At 42.2% G+C, this 23290-nt stretch overlaps 2 protein-coding genes across 5 annotated transcripts in view; one reads left to right on the forward strand and one right to left on the reverse strand.

Moving 5' to 3' along the window:
- Positions 1 to 1808, reverse strand: part of ORC3 (origin recognition complex subunit 3) — a 37690-nt gene extending 35882 nt beyond the window's left edge. For both annotated transcript variants that reach the window (XM_080389348.1, XM_080389347.1), the window contains exon 1: positions 1642 to 1808. In XM_080389348.1, coding sequence (XP_080245474.1) covers positions 1642 to 1665 — 24 coding nt within the window. In that variant the 5' untranslated portion in view covers positions 1666 to 1808. The remainder of the gene's footprint in view (positions 1 to 1641) is intronic.
- Positions 1809 to 1825: 17 nt separating this feature from the next.
- Positions 1826 to 23290, forward strand: part of RARS2 (arginyl-tRNA synthetase 2, mitochondrial) — a 46079-nt gene continuing 24614 nt past the window's right edge. For all 3 annotated transcript variants that reach the window (XM_080389375.1, XM_080389377.1, XM_080389376.1), the window contains exons 1-8: positions 1826 to 2007; positions 2748 to 2821; positions 3421 to 3526; positions 10502 to 10585; positions 12532 to 12629; positions 13742 to 13797; positions 15158 to 15241; positions 21179 to 21255. In XM_080389375.1, the coding sequence (XP_080245501.1) occupies positions 1969 to 2007; positions 2748 to 2821; positions 3421 to 3526; positions 10502 to 10585; positions 12532 to 12629; positions 13742 to 13797; positions 15158 to 15241; positions 21179 to 21255 (618 nt within the window). In that variant the 5' untranslated portion in view covers positions 1826 to 1968. The remainder of the gene's footprint in view (positions 2008 to 2747; positions 2822 to 3420; positions 3527 to 10501; positions 10586 to 12531; positions 12630 to 13741; positions 13798 to 15157; positions 15242 to 21178; positions 21256 to 23290) is intronic.

Consider the following 23290-nt stretch of genomic DNA (forward strand, 5'->3'; position numbering starts at 1 on the left):
GTATGTTCAGTTTTGATCCCAGCCACTAGTCTGCTGGGTGACTGCGGACATGTTATTTCCTTTCTTATACAAGTAAGAAATGGCAGTAAAATACTGATAACAATCCTGGCCTCCTCTAAAAAACAGCCTTATGAATTGGAGATGCCCTCAGATACTTTCCATTTTACCATGTAAATTAACAACCACCTAAAGCTGGCTCAACAAAAGTTGTGGTTATTCTGCAGATCCTAAACACTCTGAAATAATTCCACTACCAAAAGCTATGTTACAGTTGTATTTATGCTACAGTACCCACAATGCGTCAGAACAGTAATTCATGACAGCATAACTGGAATTGGCCAAAGTAACTACAAACCATATATAAAAAAGAAGAAACAATGTACGCTTAATCAAAGGAAACACAAATACTATTTAATGCTTTACAAGCATTGGACTTCCCTACCTCACTGCAATATAGCAGAGACCTGAATATAAAAATGGCAAAGTACTAGCAGTACATGGAAGACACAGGAGGCAGGGTGGGGGGACGTTTCACCATCTACTTAAAGGCCACAGCCATTTTTGAAAGGGAAATCCACCTGTTTCGGGTTGAGTTTTAACTTTGTTTGGAACTATTTCCTTTTACTCCTGAAAGTAGTAACCTGTGCAGCGACTTCCATACCAAAGGATCCACCTGCACGTCACAATTCAGTGAAAAACAATTTAAGAGACAGGAGTCTTCCAAAGGTAAAACGCACCCCTTCTCGCTGTGAACCGCTGGTGTTGTTCACTACATGATAAAGCAAGAGAGGAAGTTAAACGCTTGACACCACAATTTAAGTCTTGCTACATACAACTCATAGCCTGTTGAATGCACAGCCCGTACTGCCAACCCTGACTACACGCCAGATAAAAGCTTTCAGCTCAAAAATATCACAGCCACAATAGTTATTTAAGATTACGCGTGAGTGACAGCACTTTTTTTTATTTCTCTATTCAATTACTTTGGGGGGGAAAGACACAGTAAGTGTTTCAAAGTGGCAGCCAGCGATGCCACCAGACTTCAGCTGGAATTGACAAAACCTGCAGCTGCAACACCACTGCTCAGTTCTAGCAGGGTTTACCTCAAGTACAAGCGCTTTTCGTGTGCTAACAGGCCAAAAGAGCAAGGCACGAGGGCTGTTTGCCGGGAAAAAAAGAGAAAGCGCCTTGGGCAAAACGGGACCCCTGGGGGTCTGGGCACGGACCAAGAGCCGCCAAGACTGGACACAAGCAAGGCAAGGGGCTGACAGCAGGGCAGGAGGGAGCTGGGCACAGGGGACGAGGGAAACGGCAGCGGGTGAGGAGAGGATGAGGAGCAGGCGCAGGGGGAGCCCGGACAACTCTGCGGGCCGGCTCCCTCAGCGCCCGCAAACCGCGCTGCTCTCCTCACGGCGCCCGGCAGGCTCGGCTCCAGCGGAGCCGCTCGGGCGGGCGAAGCCCCCATCCCGCCTCGGCGAGGGCACAGCCAGCGCTCCGGGCACGCCGGCCCCGCCCGCCCGGCCGCCGCCGCGGCATCAGACCCGAAGCCGCCTCGCCGAGGCGGGTGGGGAAACCCGGTGGCCGTCCGGCGCGCCCGGAGCAGCGGTCGGAGGGCGTCGTTACCCGCTCCCCCCCCCTCACCTTGGAGATGGAGTGCGTGCTCATGTCGCCCCTACCGCCCCGCCGCCGACAGAGACGGAGGGGCAGAGGCCACGCAGGCCGGCTCCCGCTTCTCCGCGAAACGCTCCGGCCTGCCGCGCTCGCTCCGCCGCTCTACCCCCGCCCCTGCGCAGTGGAACAGCCCTCTCTGCCTCTGCGCACCTCCTCCGCGCAACTGGGGCCAACAGACCCTTCCTTCCCTTCCTACCCCCATCTCCAGAATGGTACGACCCAGCCCGCCCCTGGGCGGGCGGAAAGGAGGCGTGGGGGGCCAGGGACGGCTGCGACCTTCCGCCGGGCGGTGCAGGCATGGCAGCCTGTTCCTTTCGGAGGAGCATCGCTTCCCAGGTACGCCGCTCCCTCCCGCAGCTTGCGTGGGGGCAGGGTGCGCCACAACCGAGACGTCCCCTTCTTGCCCTCGTTCAGATCCCCCCCTCTCTGGGCGTCTGACAGTGGGCCCGACGTTCGCCCAGGGGCTCGGCGCGGGCTTCCCTGCCCCGCCCCTCCCTGGGGGGGGAGCACTCGACCGTCTCCCGCGGCCTCCCCCGCTCCTACGCGCGGGCGCGGTGGCTGAGGGGTGCCGTCCCCCCGGCCGGTCCTTGGCGGCCTGAGGGGACCCCCGTCCTGCTGTCCCCGCGGTTCGCTCACGTCGCCCTCACGCCACCAGCTCCGCAGCAGGCGTGCAGGTTCCCCCTCCCCGCGGGCTTAGGCCCGTGAGCGGTTAGCCGGGGCGCCCCCCGGGCGGGGGCCGGTAGCGCGTCGGTGGGGCCCTGGGGGGAGGGGCCGCCCCGGCCCCCGCTCGGTGCGGGGGAGCCACGAGACAAGCCGCTGAAAGCGGGCGAGGGTTCCATGGTGTCCTTCGGGGCGCGGGCTCTGTGTGTGTCTTGCTTTTTCTGAGGCTCCTTCAACGTTTCTTGGGTTTATGTTACATATTTTTTTGTAACAGTAAGTATTTGCTCTTTTTACTTGGGTTGAAATTTGAGTTCAAACATAAATGATTTATCCACCACGAGTATTGAAACAGGGAGCGCTGATTTTCCTGGACCTTTTTTTGCTTAAGCCACTTTGGTTTTTTGTTTCAAATTTAGCTTTCAAAAGTTCTGGATCTGCCACCAGAAAGCTTAATAAAGTCCATATCTGCAGTTCCTGTCTCCAAAAAAAGGTACTGTTTGCGTTTTATGTTACAGTGTTACATTTTGTTATTTTCTGTTGTGCCTATTATTGCATGAGCTTAACAGCAATTCAGGGAAGTAGTACAGAAAAAACATACCTAAACTGATAACCAATACAGTTATAAGAAGATACCTAAATCTAATTAAGTCACTATTTTTTTTCAAGCAAGCTTGAAACAAATATAACTGCTTAAAAAGCTGTACAAATTATAGGCAGTGCTTGAATGGCAAGTGTTTCAGCATTAATGATCTGAACGTGAAACGGCTTAGAACCTAAGTGAAGTTATATTTTTTTTCAGTGTCCGCCTTAAGAGTTGTAATGGTGTTAGCAGGTAGATTACACTTAATGCATAAGCTTAATTTTTATGTTTTCTGAAATAGTATTCTCACCATGTCTACTTTCTGATTGTATCAGAAAAAAGGTAATATCTGGCCTCCTGTTGCAGCTTTCTGAACATAGTGAACTTTCAGGTACCAAGTTTATGCTTGGCGGTTAGACTTACTATATGCAGAGTCAACTTGGATCTGCCAAATCTCCCCATTGTTTCAACAGATTTTTTTCCTGATTTTCCTGTGTTCTTTTTTTCAGGCATGTTGCTGATTTCCAGCTTTCCATTGCTTCTGTAACAGATAACAGTTCTAGTGGTTGCTTAGCCCGAGACCTTCATCTTCAAGCTGAGAAGCTAGCTGAAAGGGTATGCTAAGACATTAATCGTGTGTTTATGCAATAATAAACTCACAGACTAGAGCTGCAACAGGCATCGTAAGATAAATAGTATTATTTCTCCAAACATCTGCTTGGATCAGTCTAGTTTAATGGCTGCACCTATTGTAACCATACACAGAATCTTCACAGGGAATTGGAGAAGCAGTTTTAGTTAAGATTCTTGTAAAATTTTCAAATAGTTTGAGAATTGAATAGTGAATGCTGTACCACTTGTCTAAAGGATGACGCGCCTATGTTTAGTTAGGGTCGGGAGATGTCCAGGGATCCTTACTGCAACATGATGATGCACAGACTGCTAAGTCCTTGGGTTGGTTATCTTTAAAAAGTGACATTTGGTCTTAGATTCCTGTTGTACATGCAACGTGGTGAAGATGGAGACTTTAAACATGACCGCTAAGGAATAGAGTCTGCATAGAGACAATTCCTCAAGGACAGTGTCATGTTAACTTGAAGATGTGCTGGGTCCTTGAATGGAATGTGCTGATTGTCTAGGTGTGAGATATGTTAATGAGTTCCCGCAAAATTGATGAATAGGCATGAGTGACTGGTATAAGAAGAGGGCTGAGGGGTTCCCTCGGTGTGCACGTGTGCACGACTTTGGTGGAGCCATTCCCTCATGCACCCAGCGCTGCCAATAAAGGATACTTAGTCACTAAGAAATTTTGACTAAGTTCTTTAAATCAATCTGGCCACCCAGATGGGACACCTCTCTGCCGGGCTGTAGGACCCGCTGGGGATAGGACTCCCTTGGGTACCCCCGGGATTTCCCGGAGGGACTCCTTGACTCAACGGATCACTGCGGTGGCAGACAAGGACCCCATCGCTGTAAGTGACGGTATTCTTTATTTTGGTTTGTTTGTTTGGTAGACCGGTCATTTGGAACAGCCCATAAGTCAGAAGACAAAAGTTAACTTCTGCAGGGTGGTGTATACTTTTGTGGCTAGCACCTTAAGTATACATTTGGTTTTGTTGGCATTCAGTTGCCGTTTAGAGCCTGGCAGGTTTGCCTATAGGGCTCGTTTGGTACGGTCTTACTTATTACGGTTTTCTGACTTACTGGATGTGGAAATTTGACTCTGATTATCATTATTGTGATTTTGGCTGTATTCTTGGTAATAATAGTGGGTTCTTGGTGTTGCTGTAGAAAGGTACCTGCATGTTGCATTTTGTAAGTGTTAAGTGTATTCTGTTAGTGTGAAGTGGGAAAATGGGAGGAAAACAAAGTGGTGGGATTTTAAAGAAAAGCCCTTTAGGATGTGTTTTGAGTCATTGGAAGGATATTGGAGGATCCGCTGGTGGAAATGCGAATAGGAAAACATTGATAAAATATTGTAATCAATGGTGGCTGCTGTATAAGCTGTAATGTGGAGAAAAGTGGCCTTTTAATTAATAATTATAAGGTTATTAATAATTGTTATACTCATGCTGGAAATGTGAGAACATTTTTGTATTAAGTATATTAAATGGAACACTGAATTACAATGTTTTATTACAGTTAACGTTATTCTTGAGGCAAGAGGAAAATGGGATGAAGTAATGTGTGCAGATATGTTTGTGTGACAGAAGGAGTGTGGGATTAACACCACCTGATCTTTGATTATGGCTCTAGAAAAGGATAGGGGAAAAAAAAAAAACAACCCAAAAAAGAAAATCTGAGACCTAAACTAGGAAAATCTGAGGCCCAAACTAGGAAAACCTGAGACCTAAACTAGAAAGATGTTCTTGTTGAAATATTTGTATTAAAAAAAAAAAGATAGCTCAGGTTGTGGTTCCTTCTGTGGAGCAACCAGAATGAAACACGTTGTAAGATAAAAACTTGTACTAATGTATGTAAGATCTGAAGTGGGGGGTGGGGTGGGGTGGAGAATCAAAGACCCTGTGAAAGTGTTAAGGTATTGGGGTGAGTTTGTACAAACCCCCGTAGCCCCTCGAAGGTGCGGCTGGGTCATGCTGTGGATGCATGGCAGGGTGTTTTCTGGTTGCCTGCGAAGGCATGATATGTAAGAACACAGACTTAAAGCAACAAGTAGCAGTTTTGCATTCAGGGTAAGAAAGAGTTAAAACAGAAGTGCTGTTGTAGAGGCAGGCTTGTGTAACCTGCAGAGCAGGAAGAGCATCTCCTGCTCCAATCCTTCTGATGGTGAGGAGGAGGGGGTTGCTGTTGCTGACGATTGAGCAGAAGGACCTGACAATGTCACCCCAATTGCTGCAGCATTTGCTGTACAACAGGACCGGTTACCTGCCCCTTTAGGGCAGGCAGTGGGTCTGAGGAGAATGAAGGTGAATCTTTGATGGGGAAATGTGGAGGTTTGAAAGTTGGTTGTGATGAATAGGACTGGACTCAAACGAGTTGATTTTTACTAGGTAATCCTGATGTAGAAAAGTTGATAGAAGGAATAGGGGACGTGTACAGAAGGTAAGGGAAGAAGAGCTGGGTCGTGCTAAACTGGTACAGGAGACGAAGCAGAGACAGAGGAAGAATATCAGACAGAAGTGAATGAGTATATTGTAGGGAAAGTGGACACTGGAAGTGAGATTGCCCTAAGCTAAAGAACCAACAAGGGGTTCTGGTGAACTAGGGACTAGGAAAAATGAGGTGGAATTTTTAGTGAATACAAAACCAACTTATTTGGTGTTAAACTTCAGTGAAAAGAATTTGTTACAGTTGTGGGAGCTACTGGCCACCAGGAAAACATCCTGAAACCTTTAAAGTACAAACTAAGAAAACAAATGCCAAATTCACCAAAATCTTTAAGTGGAAAAGAGGACCTCCCTGAAGTAAAAGAAATATTTAACCAGGTATATCTGGAAATAAATTCCAGGTAAGGCAAAAAAAAAAAAGCTTTACCTGTTACAGTAAAAATGATAAGGGGAAGGCCTGCCTAGTTCAGGTAAAACAATATCCCTTGGTCAGCAGGGCTGTGGGGGATATTGGCATAAAAACTGAGATAAAATACACTCTGTATTAGTTCTACTAATATAAATCTGTGTTTTACCATGACAGTGACTTGTTATGGGATGCGCAGGTGAAACTCGGCATTGACAACGAAGTACAAGGAATAAGGTTGGTCAGGTGCTTCCTACCACAATCAAGGGCAAGACTGGGTTGGCCTCCATGTTTGCCACCAAGAAGAATCTTGAGCTCTGCTGCTGGCTGCAACCCAGTAGGCGCTGAGCGGTGGGAACATGTGCCATGCCAGACCTTGATGTGAGGAATGGCCCCCTCCATTATAAGAGAGTCATCCAGGAAGGAAGAACATAAGATGGCCCATTGAGGCACTGATTTGGAAATTGGAAACCGCCTGGCTGACCATGAGGCCAGATGAGTAGTAGAGGAGGTAGGAAAGGAGGAGTTATCCTTAATACCAGACAGTAAAATCCAAACTATGAGTACAGATCAGGAGCCAAACTATTCTAAAGAAAACTTAAAGCTAATTCAGGACATGAATGATAAAATAAGTAAGTGGACTTATTTGAGGAATGGTCGTATAGTGGTACCATCCAATTTAATATGACCACAGTCCTAACGGAACATAATAAGACGCATTGGGAGCTGATAATTTATATAAAAGTCTAAATCAGAAATTGATAGGTTGGAACTTGTATACTGTAACAAAACAGGTGACTCAGTAATGTGAAATGTGTTTGAAAGTTAGCCAGGGCAACAGTGGCAAGTTGATTTTTCCAAACTCCCAAGAAAAGGGGGGTACCGATATTTATTAAATGAATGGACACCCCAACGTATCATACAGTATTATGGACCTGCAACTTGGAATCCTAATGAACTCATTAGCAGTGCTCAAGAACCTATCTACAATCTGAATCGTATCATTCGTCTACAGGCTGTCTTGGAAATTATTACTAATCAAACAGCTAAAGCTCTTGACTTATTGGCAGACTTCGTTCTTTAAATCAGAATAAACAACATTTGTGAAGTTAGGAAGATATCTGAAGGGTATGCTGTGGTCTGTACTGTTGCCTAGCACTTTGGGAAGAAATTGAGTATGCAGTGGCTTGGAAAACCAAAGACTGCAAAATCCAGCACAAGAATGGCAATGGATGAATTTAGCCTGTGGGACAAACAGGCCAGACTTCCAAATCCCTAACTGCTTAAGACTGAGGTTTCTTAGAACAGCAATTTTTTCATATATTTTAGTCTGAGAAATGACAGTAGCTGAGGTGTTAAGACTAGCTATAGCATAAAAAAGGAGCATGCCAAAACAAGGTCTACAGAAGTGACACAAACCGTGAAGTAATGGAAGGAAATAAAAATTTGGAGAAGTTGGCATGTGTGGTGGACAAAAGTGGGATCAGAAAGGTGATGTTGAGGTTTGAGGGATCAATTGTGCTAAAAAAAAATCCAACTACCTTACAATCTAAAAATGTGTTGCTGATGCCAATGCAGAGGAATATAAACTAGAAAATTGTGGCAAAGTTAGTTGGAAAGCGGAGCTAGGTTGAATAATGAAAATGCAAGTAATTCTTCATCAGCATCAGAAAGAGCAAGTTTGAGAATGAATCAGTTGGGTTGCTATAGCATGATCAGGATTTAAAAAGAAGAAATAAAAACAGTTGCCATATGCTTAGAAGCTAATCTATTTCTCCATGTCATTCTTTAGTGCTGAGATGTTGAAGAGGTTCATATCTTGGACCCGTTCTTGAAGCAGATTAATATTCTGACTCAGGTGAAAGAACAACAGATGATGCACAGGTGTACAACAAAAAGTTCTGAAACAACTTAAAGATGATCTAGAACCATAAAATAATTAAAGTTGGAAAGGACCTCAAGATGTTATCTGTTCCCATCTCTGCAGTGCAGGTTGCTGAGGGTTTTTTGGATGAGGTTGCTGAGGTCTGTTGAAATCTTAACGGGTGCTGAAAGCCTTCAGGGATTTGACAGTCTCCCTGAGCAATCTGTTCCAATGATTGTAACATCACAGTAAAAAGTTTTTTTCCCTTGTATCTACCCTGTCACTTTAAAAATAGCTGCAGTTCCCAGTGTTCAGAAAGCTGCACATTGTCCCTCTCCTTTGTTGTTTGTGACTCATTAAATAAACCTGGGACACTTAGCCCTACATCTTTACATGGAAGAGCAATTGTAACAGTAAAGAAGATGAGACCATCAATATAAGCCCCAAAACTGAACAGAGTGTGCTGATCAGACAAAAGAAAAAATATTCCATTAATCTCTTAGGAATGTTTTTTCTTGGGTAGTGAATAAAGGAGATGCAATTAGTATTTGTTTAGACTGGTTATTGCATCCACAAAGAAGGTAGGCAATGTAGAAATTAACAAAATATGACCACATATCAAAAACGAGACAGAAAAACGTAGGCAGTTACCAGTTTTTGTCATGATAGAGAGTTGGTGGAGTGCCTCAAGGTTCGACAGTATGTTCTTAGTCACCTCTGAGCAAATATGTCACTATTTGAAATACAGTTATTTAGGTTAGGCAGAAGAGAGAGAAATTTTTCTCGTTGGCTAAAATAGACTAAATAATAAGGCAACATGACACTAAATGAAATGTAACGTGCTCTGGTGTGCTGAGAATTGTCTGTCAGAAAGGTCAGTACTGTCTTGTCTCCATGAGCTTTTGATTTCATCTGGCTGGTGCTTCTCGTTTCATCTTTGGACTGTTAGTTCTTTGTGGAGGGGACATTGTTTTGTGGGGTTTTTATGTCTCTCTACAGTGTAGGGGCACTCTGGTCCAAGCCTTAGGCACGGGGAGATATGGCTACTAAAGAACCACAGGGCACTTAGAGGAGAGGTTGTTAAAGCTATGAAGAGGCCAGATAAGCACTCATTAAAGAGAGATAAAAAACACTGAGATGACAAATGACAGATACGTAGAAAACGTTTAGCAGAACAAATGGTATGGAGAAAGTCCAGTGGGAATTTCTTTTTTCTCTCTGCTCCATACACAAAAAGGACCTTTCATAAAAGGATAAGGTGGGAAATCCAGAGTCAGTACAAGAAATATTTTTTTATGTAGCTTGTGAATAAACATTGGAGTTTGTTGTTATTGGGGCTTGTGGAGGTTAAATAACTTCAAGGCTAACTGTGATTTTAACTCCTGGTTAAGTTAGTGTCTAAGCTGGAGATGTAGCACAGGGGTAGAACTTCTTCATCCTGATGAGCTTCAGTAGGAACGTAGAGCTTGCCTCTCTTGAAGATGTTAATCAATTGATAAAGTGAGTGTGTCATCTTTTATACGCTTTTCACCCCCTTCCCTTTTTTTTCTACAAGACAATTTCTTGGCTATTAAAACCAGCTAGTTTCTTATTAAACTTTCATACCTGACAGGTTGAGATCCAAAACTCCCAGCCTGTGAAGAGATGAAAACTTGTGTAAAGAGGAGGTTGAAATTAGGGGTTGGGTGCCCAAATATTCCTTATGGGTTCAGAATTTTCAAAACATGTCTCTTACGGAAACTGTAAATGAAATTTTTAATAAATTGGCCTTTAACATCTTTATTTTATATCACTGGATACTGCAGAACATTGCGTTAAAGTCAGAAACTTCAAGAAACAGCAGTCCAAAACTTCTGTCTCAGGTTTTCTTTCAAGACATTGATCTTGATTTTTTTTCTTTTTGTTTTTCAAGTGCTGTCAGGTACTGTGTAAGCTGTCAAATGTGCCTCAGGTTTTGTGTATACAAAGAGATCAACCACTACACAGGCTGTACACATGCAGGGGCTGAGCTAAAATAGACGTGTGACATTTCAGGCTGAGCTGTGTTCAGAGCTGTTAAGTATGAATTTGAAATAACAAAATCATCCCTTTTGCAACAGGATTGATTAAATGATCTATTTGTGGTTGCTTCAAACTGATAAATAACACTTAGCATTTGTAGTAAATTAAATTAATACTTATAGTGCATTGAATTACAGTTTTCCAGTTCATATGTTTTCATGTAGAGTTTCTGTTTCTTTTTGTTCTTTTAGCTAAAATGTGATGCTGTAGTCAGTGAAATCAGCGCTGGTCCAGGAACAGTGAACTTCATGATAAACAGGGAATTGTTAGCAAAGGTGAGTACTGTATTTCAGGTGCGTTAAGGTAAAAGTAAATTTCTCAGTGTAAAACTATAGAACATTTACTGTTTTAAACAGTTGTTTTCTGTGTGAAACTTTCTTTTGCTAAGTTCTCTTCAAGGATCCCTGTTACTGATTTGTTATGTAGGCCTAATACTTGGAATGAGGCTCACAAAAGTTTATCCTTATGAGGCAACAGTGTACCTACTGTTTGCTGTTGATCGTAACTCCTCTATCCTCTCTGTGCTCTAAAAGCTAAGCTTGGCGTCTGCTTTTAGTTTCTACAATATACAACTCAAAAGTTTTGGTCTTACATGTAAAGATTTTTGTTTAAATTAGAAAAAGATATACAAAATAAAAGTATTTGATAGCAAAGCTATCATTACATACGTTGCTAAAATAAAATAAATAAATGCATAAATAAAAAGGGAAGATGTATTCCTCAAAGTCAAATGCCTGACTGAAATTGAACACTGCGTTTGTTAAAGCAGTAATTTAATGAAAGGAAGATACCACTCAGTCTGTAAGAGTAGTGTCTCGGTTGTACTCTGGATTATTTGCAGGAGCTTCATAAAGGGGAGTGGATGGTTGGTGCTGTTAGTCTGGGGACTGACTGAAAACTTTGCTAAGCCAGTTCAACTAACTTGTGGAGCAAGCTACATTGTGATGTTTTTCATGGCCTTAATCCATAGGCGTAGCAACTCTTGTGGAAAATGATACTGTAGTCTTAGAAAATTAACCACATGTGAATTAGGGGGAAGCTAATATCTAATAGACTCTTTTGTCTCTGTCATTTAAACCACTGGTTGATGTTTAAATATGCTGTTAGTTATGTATGACCAAACCTTCCATGAGCTGTTGTTGCAGTCTACCTGCAGTGAACTGATGGAGAGGATTCTTTAGTAGTTGTTTTGTCTCATAAATTGCCTTTAGTGAAAATCATGAAGACTAGAACTCCCATACATTTTTGTGAGATTTCCTGAAGCGAAAGAGATGTTTGTGTGCTATTCAGGTGACCTGCATATGTGTGGTAATGCTCATTGGATTTCTTGTAGGCCCTCAGTCACGAGGAGTATGTGGGAGGTCTGATGCGTCCCAAAGGGTTGGAGCTGCATGATCTGTTGTGCTGTGCACATCTGGTATCCCCTACGTATTACACTTTGACAAAATGCTTGGATATTCCTAGGAATTTCAAAGAAATGGCCAAACACCTCAAAGTGTGCCTAGATAAGATGTATTCATGGGAAGATGTTGCTTTTGAGGAAGCTTAGAGATCTGCTGTGTAGGGTTGCTTTTTTTTTAATTAATTAATAATAATAACAAAAACTCACTGAGAACATTTGGCTGCACAATGAGGTAGATTCTCTAGTGAAGTCTACTGCTCATAAGCTCTCCTACTTTTTCACCCAAACCTATGGTCTAGTTCTACAAGGTACTTTTTATTTTAAAATTTGTTACCTGAGTTTAGGATAGATGAGGGTCCTGGTTAGCATAAGGTAACATTCATATTTACGTGAGAACTCCTTTTTATGTGAGGTCACTGTTCTACCCATGTGCTTAGACTTGCATTTTCTTGTCTGTCCACCAGTTACCCTGAGGTTACTCTCTTGCCCTTTCATTTTATGTAACTAAACAATGATTTTAGTGAAAACTAGACTTTCCAATTCCTTTTAAGTTTTTTCCAGATTTAGCCTTGATTTTCACCAAAACTCTGCCTATAAGTTCTCTAACTTTTTAAATTGATCAGATACAGCTTTCAAAAGTTAATGGCATTTTCATCTGGGTATGAGATCTTGGTTGCTTGGCAGACCAGCCATCTAACTGCTAATGTGAATAAAGGCTGTGGGATCAGTCTCTTGTGTGATTGGTTTTGTTTTGCTGATCGCACTTTCTGCTGTTGAAACACATTTTCTTTTTCTTTTTTAATCTTCCTTATGGTTTAGACTGTGTTGCATCAGGTGTTGAAAGATGGCTTAGAGTATGGACTGAAGAGTGAACTTTTCTCTGCAGTGCCTAGACAAAAGGCAGTGATTGAGTTCAGGTAAGCACGTGATGAGTCCTTTGAGAAAATTGCCTTGTCTGCTTGTTGATATTTTGCTGATTGATATTCATTGCTGTAATGTATGATGCCTGTGAAGTTAAATCATATTTACGGTATTATATTCAGCTGTATTTGATACTCCAATATATTTGCCAAGTAGCGTATAAGTTATATTTAGGGAATTGAGGCTTTTTAGCAGTATGTATTTCTGATATTTAAACAGTTCATGCCTCACACTACCCTCCACTGAGAATATTCTCATTTAGTGCATAATAGCATTCAGGTTTTAAGTAGGCTCCTTTTATTTTGTTATCAAGAAACATGATCTGAATTTTCAGCCACTAACCTGTTTCTTTTTTCACCTTAAAATCTTCCTCCCTGACTTGCTAAAGCAGACAGGCATTTGTCTTGCTAAATCTTCTCGGTTGCTGGCCCCAAAATTTCTATCCAGTGCAATTTTGTTCATCGTCACCTACTCATGAAATGAAAAGTGGCTGACTTGGATCTCTTTATGTATAAATATTTTTATTCACTTATACTCCCTCAGCAGGCTTCCATAGTCACAGAAAGTAAGCACTTGGCATGAATTTGGAGGGTGAATTTTCATAGTTGAACTTCCATTTTATTATCAGGAGACAAACAATTATGGGTACGGGGGGTTTTTTGGAGGAGCATTGTTGGTGGAAGATGATGTGATTTTTAGTTACTTTTTAGATTGTACACAAGGTCACCTGTCCTGGTATCAGATTTATTTCTAATAAAGGTATGAGGAGAGTGATCCACATGTCCAAGATATGTAAAAACTGAGAAGGCAGCGTAAGTCCTTTGTTGCTAGTATGGTTGGGTTTTGGGGGCTTCTTTGTTGTGAGTGAGGTTGTTTGTGGTTTCTTTTTCCCTAAAACACTGGCTGTTAGCTGATACTGGAGGTAAAGCTGGTTGAATAGGAAAATTTGCTGTCTAGAACAGAAGCTAATCAGGGAATTTTAAGGGAGAATTGAAAATTGTGGGTTTATTTCAGTTCTTCTGCAATATTCGTGAGCTGAATTCTTTTGACTTGGTGATCTGGCAGTCTTGTACATTAAACAAACATTATTTGTGAAAATTTGTTACAGCTCCCCTAATATTGCCAAAAGGTTTCACATAGGACATTTGCGTTCCACAATAGTAGGTAAGTATACATTTAACTGCCTCCTAAAAGGGCTTCTTTGTCTTCCTCTTTAACTTGACAGGGGAACACTGGTAACCTTTCACTCTTCTAGTGGTGTGGCTGTGTCAGGCTCAACTTGCTAATTAAAACCCTTTTGCTCATTATCCGGTGAAGAAAGGAGTGTGGCGTGGTGCTGGCAGATTTATTAAGTTGCACGTAATATGGTTTTATGACTGTGAACATTAAATTAAGTAGTTTAAAATTGTTCTACAAAGACACCCAGGGCAGTTTTCATTGAGGTGTCATGAGAGTCCTTTGAATTTTAAATTTCCAATTTGCACTGGACTGCAGAGCAGTCGGGTAGTTATGTTTTGGTGACTGTCTTGCAAAAAGCTTGCTTTTATATGTTATATTACTTTATACCAGTATTACTAACACAGCATCTGTACAGCTAATAATGTATTAGTTTTTAATTATACTTAATGTATTTATGTGTAATTATTCATTACATAAAGTTAATAATTATGCCTCTTCATGGACTGATAGATGAGTGAAGTCAGGTATTTTGGGCTCTTTATGTTCTGTTTCTGGACCCTTTGCTGTAGAAAAAAATCACTTTTAAAATTTTTTCTGTAGATCAATGTTTGTCCAATAATAAGAGAACGAATTGACTATAGAGAATGGAATCAAAAGTCATTGCAAACTGTAATACAGTTTTACGTAAGAGAAGAAAAGAAAGCTTTCTGCATCCTTTTACATCAGTATTTTAATTCAAAGGTATCCTTGAAGCACAAGAAAATAAAGGAAAGGATGTGGGTATTTCTTCTTTGTAATTCTATGATTGTAGCTAAGCTCAGGTGAAAAATGAAGGTTTTTTGTTGTAATAACAGTTAGAACCAAGATGTGCTTATCTGGTATGGTAAGTTTGGAGCATATCAGAGACATAGTGTGTTAAGTGCAGAGCTCAGTACTGCTCCAGCAGTATATAGAGATTCAGGACTTGATGTTCTCTATTTAATGTCACAGTTAACAGCAGTTTGTGTATTTTGAGTACTTGCTTAACCTCCTGGTATGAGGTTGCCTGACTGTGACAGGAGTTACGTATTCTGCCACATATCTGTGAGCATACAAGAAGACTTTAAAAAGTGTGTTTCATATTAATGTACTTTGTAGTGTGTGCATGCACATACACATGTATGTTTTTACTGTTGTGTGAGAAACTTCATGGCACCTTTCAAATGCGTGGCCTGTTGCTTTTAGTTGTGAAGTATTTTAGAAAATTTTGTGGAGTAGTTCATCTGACTGCAAAACCAGAAAACTTTTGTTGACATGAGAGACTATCTACAACTGAATAATAATGCCAATTTTGTTTCCTTACCAGGGAATTTTATAGCAAATCTCAAAGTTGCACTGGGACATGAAGTAATAAGAATAAATTACCTTGGTGACTGGGGCATGCAGTTTGGTATGTTTTAATATTTGTTTCTCCTGTTCTCTTTTCTACTGTATAATATGGTCTAGGTTTCCAATTCAGTTTTTGCAGGCCCACTGGATTCACTCTGGGCTCATGAAGAGTAGTAATATTATGTTTCCATGTATGTAGTGTGTAGTTAATCTCCTTAAAACATGAACAAACCAATCCAGACTGATTCATCAGCAGTATGACCTATATTACTGTACAAGAAATAACAGGAGGAAGTTTACCCAACAGTCCCTCTGTCCCTCAGTAGCTCCTTTCTCAGATTACGTATGTGTAATTTGGGGTTTATTTTTAAAGGGCAGTAAAAATATTTCCTGAGTGTGCTGGTTATACCTTTGGAGCTATCACAGCTGAACAGATTTCTGTTGCTGCCTCCAGATTAAATATGTACATATTACTATAGCTGTTGCATGTCTACTGTGATGCTGTCCTGCTTGTGCAGATTTTGTATGTGTAACAGTCTGGAAGAGTAAGCTTGCTAATTTACCTATAGAATCCTTTAGGTTGGAAAATACTTCTGAGATCATAAAGTCCAACCATTAACCCAGCACTGCCAAGTCCACCACTAAACCATGACCCTAAGCACCATGTCTACATATTTTTTAAATACTTCCAGGGATGGTGAATCCATCACTTCCCTGGGCAGCCTGTTCCAATGCTTGATAAACCTTTAGGGAAAAAATTTTTCCTAATATCCAGTTTAAACCTCCCTTGGTATAGCTTGAGGAAATTTCTTCTTGTCCTGTCACTTGTTATCTGGGAAGAGAGACCCACCCTCACCTCACTACAGCCTCCTTTCAGGTAGTTGTAGAGAGCGATAAGGTCTCCCCTCAGCCTCCTTCCCTCCAGGCTAAACACCCCCAGTTCCCTCAGCTGCTGCTCATCAGACTTGTGCTCCAGACCCTTCCCCAGCCCCGTTGCCCTGCTCTGGACACGCTCCAGCACCTCAGTGTCTGTCTGGCAGTGAGGGGCCCAAACCTGAACCCAGGGTTCGAGGGGCGGCCTCACCAGTGCCCAGTACGGGGGGACAGTCACTGCCCTGGTCCTGCTGGCCACACTGTGTCTGACACAAGCCAGGATGCTGTCGGCCCCCTTGGCCACCCGGGCACACTGCTGGCTCATGTCCAGCCGGCTGTTGACCAGCACCCCCAGGGCCTTTCCCCCAGGCAGTTCCCAGCCACCCTTCCCCAGGCCTGTGGCGCTGCCTGGGGCTGGTGTGACCCAGGGGCAGGACTCTGCACTTCTGCTTGTTAAACTTCATACAACTGGCCTTGGCCCCATCGATCCAGCCTGTCCAGACCCCCTGCAGAGCCTTCCTGCCCGCAAGCAGATCAACACTCCCCCCCAACCAGGTGTCATCTGCACACTTACTGAGGGTGCACTCGATCCCTTTATTCAGATCATCGATAAAGACATGAAACAGGACTGGCCCCAGTGCTGAGCCCTGGGGAACACCACTTGTGACCAGTCACCAACCGGAGTTAACTCCATTCACCACCACTCTTTGGCCTCGGCCATCAGCCGGTTTTTTACCGGGTGTAGAGTGCACCCATCCAAGCCCTGAGCAGCCAGTTTCCCCAGGAGAATGCTGTGGGAAACGGTGTCAAAGGCTTTGCTAAGGCCCAGGCAGAGAAAACATCCACAGCCTTTCCCTCATCCGCTAGGCAGGTCACCTTGTCATAGGAGACCAGGTCCGTCAGGCAGGACCTGCCTGTCATAACCCCTGCTGGCGGGGCCCGATCCCCAGTTGTCCTGCACATGCTGTGTGATGGCCTCAGGGTGACCTGCTCCACAACCTTCCCCGGCGCTGAGGTCAGGCTGACAGGGCTGTCGTTCCCTGGATCCTCCTTCCAGCCCTTTCTGGGGCATCGTATCGGCTAACGTCCAGCCTTCTGGGACCTCTCCAGTTAGCCAGTACTGTTGATAAATGGTGGCTCCCCCACCAGCTCCCTGAATACCCTTGGGTGGATCCCATCCAGCCCCACAGACTTGTGTGAATCCAAGTGGAGCAGCAAGTCACTAACTTTTTCCTCCTGGGCTGTGGGGACTTCATTCTGCTTCTTGTCCCTGTCTTCCAGCTCAGGAGTCTGAGGGTAACTGGTCTGGCTATTAAAGACTGAGGCAAAGAAGGCATTAAGTACCTCAGCCTTTTCCTCATCTTTTGGTGCTATATTCCCTGCCCCATCTGCCACAGCTGTACACATATCAATAGAACAATTGTAACAAAATGTGTATTTTATATTTGGTTGTCTTTGTGTGTGTTTGTGTGTTTTCTTTATCTGTTTGTTGTTCCCTGTCAAAACTAGTTTATTTTTCATGGAGAATAATTACCTTCCACAGCAACCGCATTGAGGCCTGGAGAGTTTGTAACGTTAAAGATATCGCAGTGCTTCCCCCAAAATACTCAGTTTCCCTTAAAAACGTAGCGAAAGAGAGATGTGTAGGTGGAGAATGTGCAGTAGGCCCTGAAGGCCATCACTCTTGCATGCATGTGAGTTTGCATGCACGCACATACACACTCCTGCCTCTTCTGGAGTGTCCATCCGTCTTCGCCCAGCCCTGTAAAAACTGGATCCCCTGGCCTCCTCCCAGTGTAGACTGCACTTTGTCCCAGTACAAACTGGATCCCTTGGCCCCTTACCAGTACAGACCAGGTCCAGTCCCAGTACAAACTAGAACACCTGGCCTTGTCTCAGTACAGATTGGGACCCGTTGCAATACGAACTGGAATTCCTAGCTTTGTTTATGGTACAGTCTTTGCTTAGTCCCCGTAAAAACTGGATCTCCCTGGCCTTCTCCCAGTACAAACCGGGCTTCATCCCAGTAAAAATGGGATCCCCTGGCCTTATCTCAGTAGGAACTGGGCCCCTTCCCATTACAAACTGTATCCTCTGACTCCCTCTCGGTACAGTCTGGGCCCAGTCCAATACAAGCTGGACCTCCTGGCCTCTTCCCGATACAGACTCAAACCTCTTTAACCCTGTCCCAGTACAAACTGTGGCTGTAGCCTAAAGCAGCTGAGCTTGAGAACAGCTGGGAGTGGGTTGATGTTTGGTTTTAGTGTTGGGGAGCCCTGCAAGGAGCAGAGGTTTGGACTCTGTGATTCTTATGGGTCCCCTTCCAACTCAAGATCTATGATATCAGTTAAGTGAGGACTGAAAAATTCTTTCATGCACAGCCTAGCAAGGCTTGATATTTATTACCTGACCAGAGACATTCATGTCCAATTGCTGGATCTGTAAATATCCCTCTAATGTGCCAGTTGACCCATCCATAGGATTCAAAACTTTGTTGATTTCTGTCGTTAATCTTGCATTTTAAATTCATCCATATTCTCCTCTGTTTTTCAAATGTCCTTCTAAAAGCTGTTTTTAAAAAAAGGTAATCATGCCCCCTTCCTCATTCCTGAAAGCTGGTACACCTGTGAAGACTGTAGAACTCCCCCACACCTTTTCCAGTAAGTTCTGGAAACAATGTCCATGTATTTATTTTTACATGGCAAACACAAAGTGCAGTGTCTGTTAAGCGGTCACTTTTGCTCATTCCAGCCCTTATGCTGCCTCCTCCTGTTTCACTGGCGCCACTGTTTATGGGAAAATCAATGTTATGAATGGAGCTGGGTAGAAAATGTACTGTAAATACCCTACTTCTGTTCCATTTATATATTCAGATTCAGCAGCGTAGGTAACATAACTATCATATATTCGGTTCTACCTGTTCTCCCTCTAGAGAAAATTCCTGGCTTTTAGACAGTTGAGTGTAACATTCTTATGACTGTGAGAGCAGTAATAGAGTATTTTTTCCTTTGTTAAATTATTTCCTCCACAGCTGATTTTCCTGATCCTGTTTCTGATCAAACAGCAGTTTATAACAGAGCTTTGCTTCACTTAGAATTTTTTTTTTTCTTTGGAATTGAATACAGAATGAGTTCACCTAAAGTTCAGTAAATTTCATCATTGCATATTTCATTCATTTTTGCCCCTTAGCATAGTGATAAAACTGTCTATTGTATAATGAGTGTGGCAATGACAATTAAGCAATGAAATGCAATGTGGGTAAAGGGCTTCTCAGCCAGCCTCTTTCACTCCATCTTTGAATATACTAAATTGTACTTCTAAGTCTATCATGAATTTTCTGTATTTTAATACAAAATTTCCTGAAAGTGTAAAGATCACAATGCCTGTTACTTACGTGTGTACCTGTTGTCCAGCCCACAACTGTTAGAATCATGCTTTTAACGTAGCAGTTCCAACTGTTTCTTTCAAAAATGGCTGCTCTCTTTATTTGGGCTGGCTCAGCTCAAATGTATGCCAAGTTTTATAACAAATAATATAGTCATGCTTCACAAAATTATAGCATAGGAATATTATGATAATGGTCCTTTCCCAGAAGCAGTGCTATAATTAACAATCTGTGGGCATATCTATTACAGCTGCTATTGTCAGAGGTTTTAAAACGTAATAATTGAAAAAATATTTTGCTGAAACATGGCAGAGAAGTCCTCAACCTTTAGACAGTTTTGGGGCAGGTTTCTTAAGGTAACAAAGCTTATGCAGTCACACTTGTCTTTCCCTCTGCCTTCCTGTCGTTCTGCTCCTAATAAATTTTGAACCCATTGGCCAGCTTCAGCCAGATCTGACAAAGAAAAATGTCTCCAAGAGAACAAATTTCTTTTGGTATTGTGACAGTTGGCAGCTGAGTAGGGGTAGAAATACAATGTAATGCCCTCTGGGAGAGAAAGTTAACTTCTGTGTTTAGCCTCCTGGCTAACCAGTCAGCACATGTAAATCGGAATCAGTCCCAACACATGCTGCATCTTGCCAGTAATTGGCAAGTACAACAAGGGTTGGGGATAGTTCGGGGAAGGCAGAAATGTGTGGAAGGATGCGTTTAGGTTGAATAAAAACTGGCAGTCTTGCTGGAGGTTGGAGCGTGAAGCCAGCATTGAGAAGTGGAATATGTAGATACACTAATATCTTAAGAGAGATCATGAGGAAATCAAGCTGATTGCTTATAGAACAAGCTGTCCTGAAAGAAACTCCCTTTTGATAGGATTAGACTGATTTTATTTCCTAAATGCTAACTTGTTTTTCTTACCTTCTGCCACGGCTTCTACTGTATCCAGTGTTTCAAAGGGGGAATTTCTTGAGACTACTATTTGTTCAGATACAGAGGGCTTTTCAAAGGGATACCTGCATACCTATTCCTCAGATGCTGGCTTCACATCAGTCCTGGTCCTTGTCAGCTCAGAGAAATGAGGCAGTCTTAAAAGCAGCCTCAGATAATCTAAGAGGTTGCAGGGTTAATATTGCTAGATTACTGAAGCAGTTAATGGGCTTTTTTGATTTAAACAAAAAGATTGGGATTTGGATTTCTTGCCCTCTCAGATGGCTTTTGGAAAGTGCTAAAGCCAAACTGGATACTTGAAAAAAGCTGCATATTCTCAGCATGCAGCAAAAAGTTTCCTTGAAAATATTGCATGAGCGGTATGTGGCATACCATATTGTGGCCCATTTTCTATTGTCCTTGAAATGGTAATACTGCTGGGGGAGGAAGCAAAACAAGGAGTTTTGAGCATGTTTTGTTGCTGTACGGTTTCCACTGTGTGGCTTTTCATGTACAGCTGCTTACTGTGTAAAAGAGAATTTTCTCTACAAGTCCAGAAACACAAATTCTATTTATGAGGAATTGGAAAATAATCAGTATTTCTTACTAGTTTCTAGCTATTATAGTTTTGGGGGTTTTGTAATGCAGTGGAATAACAGGTTATGCTTTTGATTCGTTTTTGTAGCATACACCATTATTTTTCAAAAATGTAAGGCATTGGTTTTATTACAATGTTAAGACTAGACTTGCTTATGAAAACAACAAAACAATACACTCTACACTGTTGTCTAACTCTGTGTTTAATTGTTATTCAAGGCTTATTGGGTGTTGGTTTTCAATGCTTTGGCAACAAAGAAAAGCTAAAATCCAGTCCTTTACAACACCTTTTTGAGGTAAGTTCAGAGAAGACCAACTAGGAATTTCAAAGGACAGTCCATTTAACTTAGCTGTCAATTTTGCATAGAATGGTGTGTCTGCAGGGTCATGATGAGACTCGTGGTGTGTTTAAATGACCTTACTTGAAGGATCAGTGCTAGCTTGGGCCATGGCAGCAGAGACATTTTTCACTAGGCTGTGGCAGCAGAGACAGGTTTCATTAGGCTGAAAAATATGCCCCATAAGGGAGGTGATTATATGGATACTTACGTTGCATTGATTGCTGCTACCACCACAGCTGGCATGACTGATAATCAGCTATCTTAACTGGACATAGGTGACCACTGAGCTCCCTGTGATAACTGTAGTGGAAATGGGAGTCTTGCATCTGATGCTGTAGTATGTTGGTTACCAAAGTTGTGAAAAGAAGCGGCATGTACAGTGTAAAATTCCTCTTGTTGCTAGTATTTTTAGAATAAGTAATATTTAATTTCCATTGCTCAATACACAAACCACTGTGGTTGGGGGAAAAGGATCTTTAAAGTGTTTTGTATCTAATATGGAGCCTTAGCATACCTAGGTAAGGAGGAGTGACAGTCACTTTCCAGAATACTGTTCTGACTGCAGAATGCTCTTTTTTCTTCCATGAGTATGAAAGAGCCAGCAGTGTAAGAAATAGTAAAGGCTGTTTGTTGGGAGGTTGCCCTCTTGGTTGCCCACCAGGTGCACCAGCATGGTGTGAGTGCTGTCAATTGCAGTTCTGTGTGTCAGGGACAAAACTGACTCAGTGGACTCTCCAGGTTAGCAATAAAGGTAGTTTAACAAGCTTTGCTTTTCCACGTCTAATGTTTTTGGTTGTTGGTTTGTGCCACTCAACATGCCTAATACCATCTGAGGTAGTGTTTGTTTCTTCCTCTTTACCAGTTCCTGTCACTTCCTGTTTCATACAGTGCAATGAGCAAAAAAGAGTTTTGTCAGTCTTTTGATACTTATCAGTGGTCTCTGGTTGACAACTGTGCTGGGTGTAACATGTATCTAATACACGAGAGAATATGACTTACGTACTTACCTGCACAAAGCCAATAACCATGAGGATACGTGGACAAATTTTTCTGAATGGCTCATGTTCAAGCCCTCATCCTTTAAAAGATCTCACATGTTAATGGAGCTTTGTCAGGGTTTTGTGTGGCATTGTCAAGTGCTCTCTTATTACAAAGCTGAGCTGTGCTTCACCCTCTGACCTAGATATGGGAACTATTGCTGATGCTGGTGTTCAGGTAGTATGTCATAGGATAACTGTTTCCCTATGCTGGCAAAATTGTGTTTGAATACCACGATACTCTACAGCTGAATGCATATTAGGCAGATTGTTTATGTGGCAGAGTAACTCCTTCTGAGTTTGCCAGCTTCTTTGACATAGATAAATTTTCTTTGCTTGTTCCCTCATCCCTGAGGCCTGCTCAATAAACCTTATTTCTTAACATGTAAATGCTTTAGAGCTTGTAGGATTGATTTAAAGAGACAACAAGAAGTACTCATATTCTTGTGGTTGTGCGTTGCTGCATATTGTTTCATTTTATTTTATAATTTCAGTCCATTCTTAGGATTTAAATTCTGAATACATGAATTTGGCACTAAAGCTTTAAAATACCATCTATTGCAGGAGCATGTAGACTTTATGACCTTAAAAAAAACTACCTTCAAGTGCAGAGAACAGTGTTCAGTCAAGCTGCAAAATATTCTAAAACAGTAGTTGTTCGAGACCAAATTAGTTTCTCAAATATGCCAAATTTTTACCTGTTTGTCAGCAGTATTCCTAGTTTATGTCAGAAACTGACATGAAATTAACCTTTCCTATAGTTCATTAAAAAAGAAAATTTCCATAGTGCTGGTTCTATATAAATAAATGTATAGACAAATGTACTTTTCCAAACATTTTTGTACCTTTCATTTTGGAAGAGTCAGATGCAGATATGCCTTTTGTATTATTTTTGCTTTTAAACATCACAAATTGAGGGCAGGGGAGTGCTAGAATGTGTGAAGCTATTGATG

The sequence above is a fragment of the Falco punctatus genome (genome assembly GCF_963210335.1).
Source record: "Falco punctatus genome assembly, chromosome: 5".
Classification (NCBI taxonomy): Eukaryota; Metazoa; Chordata; class Aves; order Falconiformes; family Falconidae; genus Falco; species Falco punctatus.